Source organism: Montipora foliosa, chromosome 3, assembly GCF_036669935.1.
Source record: "Montipora foliosa isolate CH-2021 chromosome 3, ASM3666993v2, whole genome shotgun sequence".
Taxonomy (NCBI): domain Eukaryota; kingdom Metazoa; phylum Cnidaria; class Anthozoa; order Scleractinia; family Acroporidae; genus Montipora; species Montipora foliosa.
Genome location: NC_090871.1, coordinates 24,754,048 through 24,766,547, shown reverse-complemented (window position 1 = coordinate 24,766,547; position 12,500 = coordinate 24,754,048). Strand labels below are relative to the sequence as shown.

Genomic DNA, 12,500 nt, shown 5'->3' with positions numbered 1-12,500 from the left:
GTTTTTGTTTGCACACTTAAGGCAGACAACTCAACAAGCTTGGAGTTTTGTTTGGCGTGACGCTTGTGTTCAATTAGAAAATAATATATAGATTTAGCCAAGCCTAAAAGCGGAGCTCCCGTTTCTAACCCCAGAAAGCAATATAGTGTATATGGAAATAATTATGCTTCTGCATAAAGTACAAAATTAGTCGTCATTAGGTTTTGACGACAACGTGAGCACATAACAATGAACGATTCATTTTCTTGACCATGACTTTTACTTTAAAACCGTTTATGCCCATCCAATTTCTGAATAATGTGCCCTTATTGAGCACAGTGAGCATGCGCAAGACAGAATAATCGCGAAGTACTTGCTATAGCGCTAAGCTTAAGTTATATTTTGGAGTGACCTTTTCGGTGACGTTGCCGCTGTTCCTGCTTAAACTTCCTGTTGTCCTTTACGTTCCCCATAAAGGAACCTCAGTTAAATCCTGATTTGAAGACTATTTATGATGTAATTCAACCCGGGCTCGGGTTGCAAGGGTATATGAAATGAACTATTATCTATCTCCAATTGATGATCTATCTTACCCAATGCAATGCTGAGCAAAAGTAAGAGATGCAGTGTTACGTTGTTGATAGCCATGTTAAACCTGGACAAGGAAATATAAAAGTTATTAACACACAAATTTACTTGAAAGAAATGGCAACACATGTGGCGTCTGTAGAGCTGAATGTAACGGTAGTGATAAGTGACGTACGAAAACTACATTGTAGCCATTGTCGAGATAAAAACTCTGACATCAATAACAGGTATAGAAAAGTATTGGATTGCAATCCTTTTTCAAAAAGCTACAGGGTATTCAAGAAGTACCCCACCTCTCGCATCTCGTGGGTGGCTTCTCGCGGGTGATGTCTCGCGGTTTCTCGCCGTTATCAACTATCAAGTTTATCGTGGATTTCTTATTAAAGTACGCGCGTTCCTAAATACCAACGCTTCACAAGGATTGGTGCCTTCGGGAACCACAACGAAAAAAGTACTGATTGATTAATTAATTAAAGTTTAACTGCAGAACACCCTGCCACTCGAGCAAGATTCTTCGTCCCTAGTTTAAGTCTATATAATTTTTTAAGTGAGAAAAACAAATTCAAGATGGCGTCCTAAGTCATGAGCTGGCTACGTGGTACGACATCTAGCCTGTGAGAAGGTTCACTTGTTTTGGTTATCAAGCAAGTATTTTAGGGGCGGAGCCACCAGCACGCTAGAAGAATGGGGCGAGGAAAAGTGACTTGATTGAAAGTCACTTTTCCTCGCCCTATTCTCGCACTCAAGTCACTTTTCCACATTTAAATAATGTTAATTGTATAGATAACAATGAAATAGTAGGAGTCACTTTCCTTTTTACTTAAGGCGGCTTACTACAGTTATCCCAAGAAAAAAATTCAAAATTTTGAAATTTGTGAAATTAAAGCAAAATGATGTCTCTTGTGAAGTGTTGAAATCACTGCAATTGGTGTAAAATGTAATTTTACCTAAGAAATAAATACAAATCAGGGGAAAACGCTTAATATAGTGACGGACTTCCTGGAGGGGGGACTGGAAACTAGACATTTCAAAGGCTTTTTTCTCAAAACCAGGAGCCCTGTCAAAACCTATACCGTACAACCAGGGTTAAAATTTTGCGAATTAGTAAACAACATGTAGACAAAACCGTCAACATTTTTTCAAAAAGTTCTATCGGACAGTTTTTCAGTTATTATTAAAATAGACGAAAATCGACGTTTTTGTCATTTGTGAAAAACCTGTCTGGCAGATTTAACTATTTATTTCTCTACATAATAATTTTTTTCTCTCTTTCGGAAATCCTGAAATTTTGAGGTGCGGTTGTACGGCTGGTTTTCGAGAAAAAAGCCTTTAAAGTGTCTAGTTTCCAGTCCCCCCTCAAGGAGCTCGGTCACAATGTTTAGCATTTTCCCCTGATTTGCATTTATTTCTTCGGTAAAATTCGATTTTACATCAATTGCAGTGACTAACACTTCAGAAGAGACATCCTGCTGCTTTAATTTCACAGATTCCAAAACCTTGATCTTTTTCTTCGGAAAACTGTAGTAAGCCACCTTAAGATATCATTTTTGTCTTTCACATGTAAGGATAAAGTTGTCGTCATCGTAACCAACACGATTAATTAACCAAAAAAAAGCAAGCTTCCCTTTCATTGTAAGATACTTTTGTGCGGTAATAGAATTGTTCTATACTACACTAACATTTTTCTGGCTCAATTTGACATTATCATGATTTGTTTTTCACAACTTTATTTCTTGTTTCATGTTACATAACATCCATATTTTAGCGGTTGGTGACCACTTTTCCGCCGTTTCTAAAATGAACAAAACAAGTTTTTTTAATCTGAACTTTTCATCATTCTCTATATAATAAACAGAACAGAACATAGCTGCTTAGGGGCACGAAATTTTATGTTCTCGTGCGTGATACTAGGGAGCTTTGGCAACGACGACGGGAATGGCAACGAGAACGTCATGTAAAAAAATTCACGTTATTGCGATCACTTCGCGAATATTCCAAGCCTTTTAATATGACAAAGGTGTTTCAGTCCCTCAGGAATGAAACCGTTACGAGCGGCGCTTAATTTAGGGGAGAAAAAGGAAAATTTATCTCCAGGTGCTGACGTTCTCTATAACACTTCAAACTTGGCAATTTCACGTTGTTGCTTTGCTGACGACGGCAAAGAAATGGATAAAAATGAAAAACGCACGTGCAGGGCGTGTGAAGCTATTGTTTTTGCCCACTAAATATGCAAATTTGTGACGTTCTCGTTGCCGTCGTCGTTGTCGCTGCTAAAGCTCCCTATTAGCTCTCACGAGTGAGAACAGCGAACGAGTGAGAGATGCCATCAGTACTCAAACATAAAATTCGTATCGCAGCGCGGCCATGTAATGAGTCTGTAATATCCTCTATTTTTATTCGCGTTATATGATATGGGCGAGTAAAACATGTGGGCCATGTGGTCCAGGTCCGTCTGCCACACTTAGGCAGCGTTTACTTAAAGATAAAAAAAAAACCTTAGGCAACGTTAACACGAACGCTGTTTCATTTGTAACCGCATCGTTTTCGATGCGGTCAGTTATACCTCCCGTTTACACGACACCAGTCAACTGTTGGCGAAACCGGGTCGATTTGAAAACGCTACGGTTTTATCACATCGTGTAAACAGCGAAACCGCACCAATTTGAATACGGTTACTCTTTTGGCGCGAAATTTGCATTTTCCGATTCAAAATGTTGAATTTAGCACGTAGTGCAGCCCTTCCAAACCGCACGCCGCGGTTTCGAAGTCGTGAAACCGTGTCGTTGTAAAACAACGTTCATGTAAACGCTGCCTTAGTTATCAGAGTTAACAGAGATATTAACTCTGTTTACTAATAAGTACCCACTTTGCTTACACTTAACTAACACAGAGCTAAACATAATTAATTTTAAAAATCGGAAATATAGCGTAACCTGCAGTATGACAGGTTACCCAAGAAAAGCCTTTTTTTTAGGATAATTCAGACAAACAGATCGACTCAGTCCGTGTGCTTGAAAGAAATGTTCCTTGTAACAGCTTGAAACTGAAAAATATTTGCATTAACGCAATTTGTTATGCATTTCTGAAAGATATTGATGAATGACTTTGAGTTCTGGATTGTAAACGATCGAAGTTCCAAGTCGATGGATCAAAGATGTTTTGGAGGTCCAAAAGAACTGAATTGGATCATACTAACGTGTGATAATCCTTCCTATGGGGAAAGGAATGATATTGACGAACTTTGTTTTTCTTCGAAAGTCCTAAAAAAGTGTGGTAAAGTAAGCGTCATTGGACTTACCTTCACAAACGTGCGGGTATTTTGGTGATAATAATCTCTCACGGACGGTTTAAGCGGCAAATAGACGAAGCAATGCAGTTTTGATGCAACTGGCAACTCCCTTTGGAACACGTCTTTGAGTATCTTTAGAATGTTCACGTTGGACTTTGATTGAGGTTATTTATTCAAAAGACAACAATTTTTGTGTTGAAACAATAAAAAGCAGCCAACCAATACTATATAGCTCTTTACCTTATTATTCTCGGTTGCCCGCTTTTTCAAAGGCCACATCCCAAAGGGCGTAAAGAGTCCCTGAGGGCATTTTGCCTCTGTCAATTAACGTTCCCCCTACCCACAAAACCGGTGAAAATATTCGGAGCTATAGTATACAAAATGGTAATATATTGGACCTTTGTCTGCTGCGTTTCTAAAAAGAGGATCACATCAGGGTACAAAAACTGCCATACCGGAGAGCAAACTTCGCACTGGGACATCTAAAACAAAGAAAATTTAACATGATTAAGTTGCTTTGTTTTAGATGTTTCTGAGCGGAATTTGCTCTCCAGTATGGCGGTTTTTGCAAAGGGCCCATTGCTTTCACAACTGGCCATTATCAACTTCATGCCCTAATTATGGACTCCTTCTTTTCTTACACAAGAGATCAAATCTCCTAAATGAAGTCTAAGTACCTATTTTCGGACAACAAAACTCGAGCCAGCGAAAAATGATTATCCACCAGTATTACTAAATTCGTTCATGTGTTTCAAGCTGAAAGTTTTTGCACTCCGCATTCATTTCTATTCACCCTCCGTTCTTGCTCCTGATCAACATCATTTGTGTTCTTTTGAAGGAATGATAAACCAGGACACTTTTAAAATCCTTTACACTTGATCGGTTTTTTGTTGTTCGGATGAACCTTTCCATTTATTTGTTTATTTCTTTTACTAACTGTGCCGCCATGTTATCAGTTCCGAATGCATGTTTAACCACGGTTAATGCATTGAGATGGTTATGAAACTCGGCAAGTCTTTTTGTTTCATGCTTTTGTCTGTCTTTTTTCCCTTGACCGTGATGCAAAAAACATACCTTTTTTCGAGAAGATAGCCAATCAAATTAAATTATGCGCAACTAATTATAACAGTGATAACCCGTGCGATGCAAAGACAAAAGATTGTGCACAGTCAATATCGATAGCGACAACGTTGTTCTCCCTTTTGAAAGTTTTAAAAATGCTTCATAATAATATCCTTTACCTAACCTGCTAAAGCCTTAGAGGTCTACATCTTAACTGTAAACGGTCACAGTTACTTTCAAAAGGCTACGCGTTCTGTTCTTTAAATAACTTGCCAACAGTTTTAAGCTTTTCGAGCCAATGCCATAAGTAGAGGATTGTGAGGAAGACGATCAAAGGCTTTGGTGCGATCTGTTAAGACCGTTCCATTGATATTGTTATGGTCCAGTTCACTTGTCCAATCCTCAGTTAATCTTATCAAAGTAGCTAGAGAAACAATTATTTTGCTTCCGATATGCAGTCAGAGACCCTGAGAAAATAACCTCAAAGTGTGCTGTTAAATGGGGACACACATTTTCTTATTGCTGGCAGAATTGTGACAAGTCGGTATTTTTTCTTATCTATTGGATCTTCACATTTGAAGGATGGTCACGCTTCGCCATGTTTCCACGTACCAGGTATCTCACCTCTTGTTATTACTTTGTTGTTGTTGATCAAAGAACTGATTGAAAGACGAGATTAGAGTAATCTTCGTTCAGGGCCCTGGCAAGAATTTGATCACATCCAGTAATTTTCGGGTCTCTAGGTTTCTGAGCCTGTGTGGTACTTGGGCCTCTGGGTCTTTTGTCTTGTGGTTTATGGATTTGTGGGTCGCAGGATGTTTGCGTCTTTGGGTTCTCTTGGTCTCTGGATATCTTGTTTTTTTTTTAAATATATATATATATATAGAGCGTAAATTTCCCTTATCTCTCCCGTTCATTCATTTATTAATCATTTGCAATGGAATGCAACAATAAAAGAACTACAATCGAAAGCCAATATGTATACCCAGTATTCGGCTTAAAACAGGAGCATTCATTTTCCATCAGTATTTTTACAGGGGCACCCAACGTCAATTTTCGGAAAATATCTGTTCGGAAGATGATTTGAGAGCTAGAATTTTCGGAACATTTGTTGTAAAATTTCTTGCTTGCCTGCACGTCCTAGGATTTTCGAACATCTAAAAAATGGTATAAATGAATGAAGGGGTAGTTTCTAAAGAAACTGTGGTGCTGCGTCGGTGGGGAAGTAGTATACAAAAATTTGGTTTTATCAACGGAGTTGATAATGTAAATTGGCCACCGTACAGAGATTCTAAAAGCTTTTAGAATCTCTGTACGGTGGCCAATTTACATTATCAACTCCGTTGATAAAACCAAATTTTTAAAAAATGGTATAATTGCCCATTTTTAATAGATTTTTACCCTAAAAGGGTCACCTAGAATTTTCGGGCGCCTTCTTTCTGGCTGAAATTTTCGAAAAGGTAAGTTTTGATCCCCATAATTTTCGGATTTCTAGACTTTCAGCTAGGAAATCCGAACAGACGAAAATTTTTAGGGGATAGAAATATGCCTATATTTACCGTGTAAATACTTAAATACGTTTAACAATGCTATGTTTAGAGGTTTTGAGCCATATTCTCGTTGGGTGCCCCTGTTTTTATCCACACACTCACGTACTTAGTTATAATGCTCCAACTAAGTTTATCAACCGTGAACAAATAAAACACTAATTCAATCTCGCATAAAATGAATGCAATAATTATGATAATTCCTTGGTAACATAGCTTCACTTTCATTTTTTCCGGTTGAAGCACTAAACATAATAATTTTGGATACTATATGGATAATTTTATCACGGACATCTGCTGATATACACAAACAACTGAAATGATATAGTATTACTTGATATTTTGATATTCTGCAATCTCGCACCTCACTTTGAAAACTTGTGACCAGTATGCTAATTTTTCGGCTTCTTCATGGTTTCATAACGCTGCATAATTGTTAAAAGGGCTTAGCTACTTAAAGGTTCCTTTTGATTCAGGTCTTGCAGTTACTACAGCATTTCCTAATAGTAAATTATTATTTTGTTGTTTAGTTTGCACAATTTCAGAGATTACAGTAAACTAGCAACACTTTCAATCAGTATTCAGGGGCACCCAACGACCAATTTGTTGTAAAATGTATCATTATACCCCAGTTAATGAAAATAAATGTTGTTAAGGCATTTTCAGGTGTTTTTCAGTGTTGCTGGGAAAACATTATCTGTTCCTTTTTCCCAGCAAGACACACAAGAAATTTCCCAGCCAGCTAGATAAAATTGGTTGGTTTTCCAGCCAGCTGATCAAATTTATTTCTCAGCCAGGAATTCCGCGCGATTTCAAATCCCTCGATCCAAAACGACCGAACAAAAGCGACAAAACCGGGACAAAACAGATTTTTTCCGCAAGCGCAGTCACTCTGACCAGCCGTCGTTTGTTTGTGACTACTCTCTGGGAGAGGGAAGGGGTTCCTTTTTCTTTTTTTTTTTAGTCGTCCTCAGTCTTCAGAGTTTCTACAGCCAGCTCGGGTTGAAATGTTAGAAAAAGTCAGTAATTCCAAAGTCAAAACCTCTATCAATAACAAAATTTCCCAGCCAGCTCATCGAAACACCTGTATTTTTGCCAGCCAGCAAGATTGCTCTGGGGAACAGATAATGTGAGGAACAGATTCGTTCGGTGCCCCTGAGTATTCCCCACAACTAGCTAGCTATAAATATATATAGGATTGTCGCCATGACAGCAGCCGCAACAAAGGAATACCAAATAAACATCATACAAAGTTTGAATATCAAAGATCCCAAACTTGTCATTGCAAATCCTGGCAAAGGCCCTCATATCTTAAGTAAGGTAATGTTCACCAGTTTGAAGAAATGCTTCACCGTAGCGGATGAACTTACAACTGCCTCAATGTGAAAATGCCTGTCACCATAGGCCTTATCACGGTTTTCGACGCCATCTTGACGGGTAGGCAAAGCGGTCAGAAATTACAGTGTTTGTATGGGAATCCGATAGCAAATAACTTCTTCCAAAATTGAATTTTACACAATTTGTGAATCAAAACGTTAAAACACTAGGTAGAAGATTGTATTCACCAAGTTTGAAGGATGTAGCTTGGCTAGAAGACGCTCAGTTATTTTTTTTAATTTTCCACACATTCGTCTGTAAATTTGGCTGGGTAGACAGACAAACGTCTAGACGCGGTTCGCGGGAAAAAAATTTAAAGACAAATGTATGGAAAATTTAAAAAAATTAGGTCAGCGACTTATAAGAAAGCTACATCCTTCAAACTTGGTGAATACAATCTTCTACCTAGTATTTTAACGTTTTGATTCACAAATTGTGTAAAATTCAATTTTGGAAGAAGTTATTTGCTATCGGATTCCCATACAAACACTGTAATTTCTGACCGCTTTGCCTACCCGTCAAGATGGCGTCGAAAACCGTGATAAGGCCTATTATCTTGTCATTACTAGAACTGTGTGGAGTTGGATATGCTTTTCTGGATAAAACACTAGGGGAATTCACCAGTGTTATCCCATCGGGGCTCCTCAAATTCCCCAAAACAGAGTGTTTGCACAATTTCATTCTCCACAGACTGACAAAATGAAGAGTGGAATTATAACCAGCATTGTTAAGGAGTCAAATTTGCTACCGTGGCTTTTGGGATGGGAGGTGATTCTCCTTGAATGTGTAGAGAGGGTAATTCATTTTGGGGTCCCCGAACTAAAAGGGATGGGAAGCTTGCTAAGTCAACCCTTTACTTTAACGTTACACAATGACACTGGTTGTAAAATGTACATTGAAGATATGCGACCCATTATGAAAGACTACTGCAAAAATATTATTTAAAACATGCAGGGGGAAAATTGTGCTAAGCCACTTTGGACTAATCAAAAGAAGCACGGCTGTTGTGACATCTGCGTTAATGGCTATCAGTGCTCTGAATGTGTTGATCTGCCAAGATATTTGGCCATGGAAGAAATTTGTATTATTGAGAGTCACTTGCTTTTCTTGGCGTGTTTCCAGTTCCTGACTAGCCTGTGTACAGCCGCCCACTCTCCGCAAAAAAAAAAAAATCGGAAAGGAGCGTCGCTCCTCTCCGATTTTCTTTCCGTCTGGATGAAGTTCTTTCAAGAGCTACATGATTTGTGCACTTTCGCACAACGCAGCAAATTTCTCTACATTCTTGATTAACCGTACAGTACGGTGTCCGTGGTCCGCGAGAAAAAAGGATAATCTTGAATATCTTACCTGTATCAAAACGCCACGAACTGAAATTTTCCCTAAAGATAGAGTTTTCGTTTCTTGCGATAATAGTAAAGTGGCAAGTTCCAAACTGAAATATTTTTCTTGTAATTCGAAAAAGGGTGAACGTAATCATGAGCCCTCCATCTGCGAATTTGGTCCATGGTCCGCGAATCATGTAAGCAGCCCAAAAAAAATACCTGCGAATCCCGATAATTTCTGAACGAACATGAAAATCTATTTATTCTTTTTTATCCTTGATATATCTCAGCTGCAGTCGTACTGGATGTCGTTGTGAGTATAGAATCTGCTTTTATTTTCAGTTGCGTGACCGTCTCCCAACAAAAACTCCTTTATAAGACAGTATATTATAGGTATTCCAGACACACAAAAGAAGGTAACCCGTTCGTAAATATGTATAAAGAAGATTTGGAAAATAGTCAGTTAAAGCAAAGACCTTTTTCATTTATCGAAGGCTTTCTTTATCTGCTTTGCGAGATTTAAGTTCTCTGCGGTCATAAGTAGTGTAAGTCGCGGACCAAGGATCCCCTATGCGAAAATTGTTGATATTATTCAAGAGTCGATAAAACAAAAGTTTAAAACTCTGCAGAAAATTCGTTCCAACCGCAGAAATAAGTTTACCTGTAAATCTTTTCTGCAAAAAGACACGTGTTTCCGTTGCGTTTTATCTTTACACAAGCCAAGTAAACATGACCATGTAAGTTACGGACCCCGCAAAAGTAGAGACTTGCTAGAAAGACAAATTAACACTCCTGTCAACAAACTTGAATTCCGACGTACAATCACCGATAGCAGGAAAGCCGAAATTTCGTCATGTGAAAGAAGAATAATCAAGAAATCATCAGACACATTTGTTTTTGGTGATATTTTAGTTAACGAGGAAATATAACATGTTCGGAAAAGTCGCGGACCAAGGACACCATACTGTACTAGTTTATGGTAACAAGATCGACAACTGAACTTGGAGCGTTCGTTGGTTCCGTTTACACAAATGTCGCAAATTGTTAAAATTATTTTCTTCAACTGTAAAGCCCTGGCCAAACGAATCGCAAGTCGACGCAAGTTTTGTTACTTGCGCTGACTTGCATACCGTTTGGCCACCCACTTGCATTCACTTGCGAAGACTTGCGACGACTTGCGTTTGATTTGAACATGTTCAAATTTTGGACGCAAGTCCGCCCAACTTGCGTCTCGTTTGGCCACTCAACGCAAGTGGATGCAACTTTTCGCAAGTCATTCGAACTTTTTTGGAAACCTTTTAGCCAATCTGATGCCGCTGTTTGAGCAGGAATCTCAAACTATTTAGCGCCTTTCGCGCTTTCCCTTTTGACAAGATGGCTTCTGTCACGGAGCAAAATTCGGAAAACTTAAGCCCCGAAGAGCTAAAAGAAAACAAGGATAGGGAGTTAAAAAAACATAAGAAAAAGGAAAACCATAACAGGAGACCCAGTAGCGGTGGAAGTATAAGCAGCAGCCACAGTGAAAGTAGCAGCTCTTCCGAGTCTGAGCCTAGGAAAAAAAAAAAAAAAAAATTTTGCTACTTTTGCAAAGGACTTGCGCTCAACTTGCGTCGCGTTTGGCCACCCTATCGCAAGTGAACGCAAGTCTTTGCAAGTGAGAACTTGCGTCGACTTGCGATGACTTGCGTTTCGTTTGGTCAGGGCTTAAAGCTTTTCCGGCGTCGGAAAAACTAAACTTTCCTCCGCACAACTGGCATTTATTCAAGACAGCACACAATCTCTTCACTCAAGTGCCCCACTAGATAAGCCAATCAGAGCGTAGATTGCATTGCCGCGACCTTTTTTTTAGTAGCCAATGAAAAATGGTGTATTGTCGAACTTTACCAAATCTCACATTTCCAATGACAGAGTGAGATCTGGGTACGAGATTACCTGCGCACAGGAACTTGTTCTTTTTAGATGTTAAAATTACTTCAATTAGTGTCTCACTCTCCTTTGCAATCCTGGTTGGCTTGTCGATCAAACATTTCATGTTGTAAATGTCACAGAAATTTAACAAGTGTCTCCCTAATGCAAGTTGGGCTCCTTATCAGGTTTCAGTAGGTTGCAGTTTAGGTCAGCAAGTAGGGTGCAGTCATCAGAAAGCTTGCTGATCGACATCATTAATTGTTCCAATTGAGATGTCCATGTGTCTTTAGTCAACTTTGGTGGTCTGTATAGACCGGCAAGAATAAGAGGTCTTTTGACTTCTTACTTCAATGGTGATAGATTCCAAACCTGTTGTTTTGATATTCTTGATGTGTTTGGCAAAAAGATCCGATCTTGCATAAATTTTGAGGCGTCCTCCAAAATTCGTTTCATCTTGTCGATATAGCTTGCAACCTTTGACGTAGAATTGGCTATAAACATGTGGATGAGCTCCGTCTGAGAATGCAATCACAGTCTCTAGATCTCCTAGCACTAAGTGAAACTCGTCTCGATCACACCTTAACTGATTCCGGTGTATCAATTGAGAGCTATGAAATTATTAGAGGTGACCGTAACAGAGGAGGCGGGGATGTTGCCACGTATATCCCGAACTCAATTGATTACAAAATTAGAAGCGATTTGAATTTTTATGCATTGAGATAAGAAAAACAGGGGTTAAGCCTTTTCTTATCTCAAATTGGTACAGACCTCCTAACACCCCTATTGAGCTATTTGAGAAGTAAATGTGTTTGAAATCTTATTAGGAAAGATCGAGGAGCAAAACATTGAGTCAAATATTATAGGGGACCTAAAGTGCGATTTGTTAGCTCTCTATCCAAACAATGAGACTAAACATCAATACACTCAATCAATGAACCCACACGCATTACATCAAATTCTAAATCATTAATAGACTTATTCCTTACTAATGAGCCAGATAAATTTACTCTATCTGGGGTTTCCCATATTGGAGTCCGTGACCATAGCCTAATTTTAAATACGTTGCTCGCAAACAAAGAAGCCCTAAATCACTCCCGCGAGTCATTAATGCTAGACAATACAAAAGTTTTGTGGTCGAAAAATTTCAATGCGACATGGAACTAGCACCTGGGGCCATGATTGAGCAACTTCACGACCCTATCGAAGCTTGGGAATCTTGGAAACATCTATTCCTGAAAATATCAAATTGTAATGCTCCGTTTCAAAAGAAAAGAGTGCGAATTTTATCGCCTGGCTCAGCTCTGATATCAAACGACTTATGAGGGAAAGAGATGGAATAAAACGTATCACAATTACTACCAAAGACCAAAAAAATCAAGAACCATGTCAATCACTCTATCATGGCTTGCAAGAAGGACTACTTTCGCT

At 38.8% G+C, this 12,500-nt stretch overlaps 1 protein-coding gene across 1 annotated transcript in view; it reads right to left on the bottom strand.

Annotated features, from left to right (window-relative positions):
* The window catches only part of LOC137994654 (uncharacterized), a 7,899-nt gene extending 3,898 nt beyond the window's left edge, over positions 1–4,001 (bottom strand). The window contains exons 1-2 of the mRNA XM_068840262.1: positions 3,866–4,001; positions 573–634 (exon numbers count right to left, since the gene is read on the bottom strand). Coding sequence (XP_068696363.1) covers positions 573–627 — 55 coding nt within the window. The 5' untranslated portion in view covers positions 628–634; positions 3,866–4,001. The remainder of the gene's footprint in view (positions 1–572; positions 635–3,865) is intronic.
* Between the last annotated feature and the right edge of the window lie 8,499 nt (positions 4,002–12,500).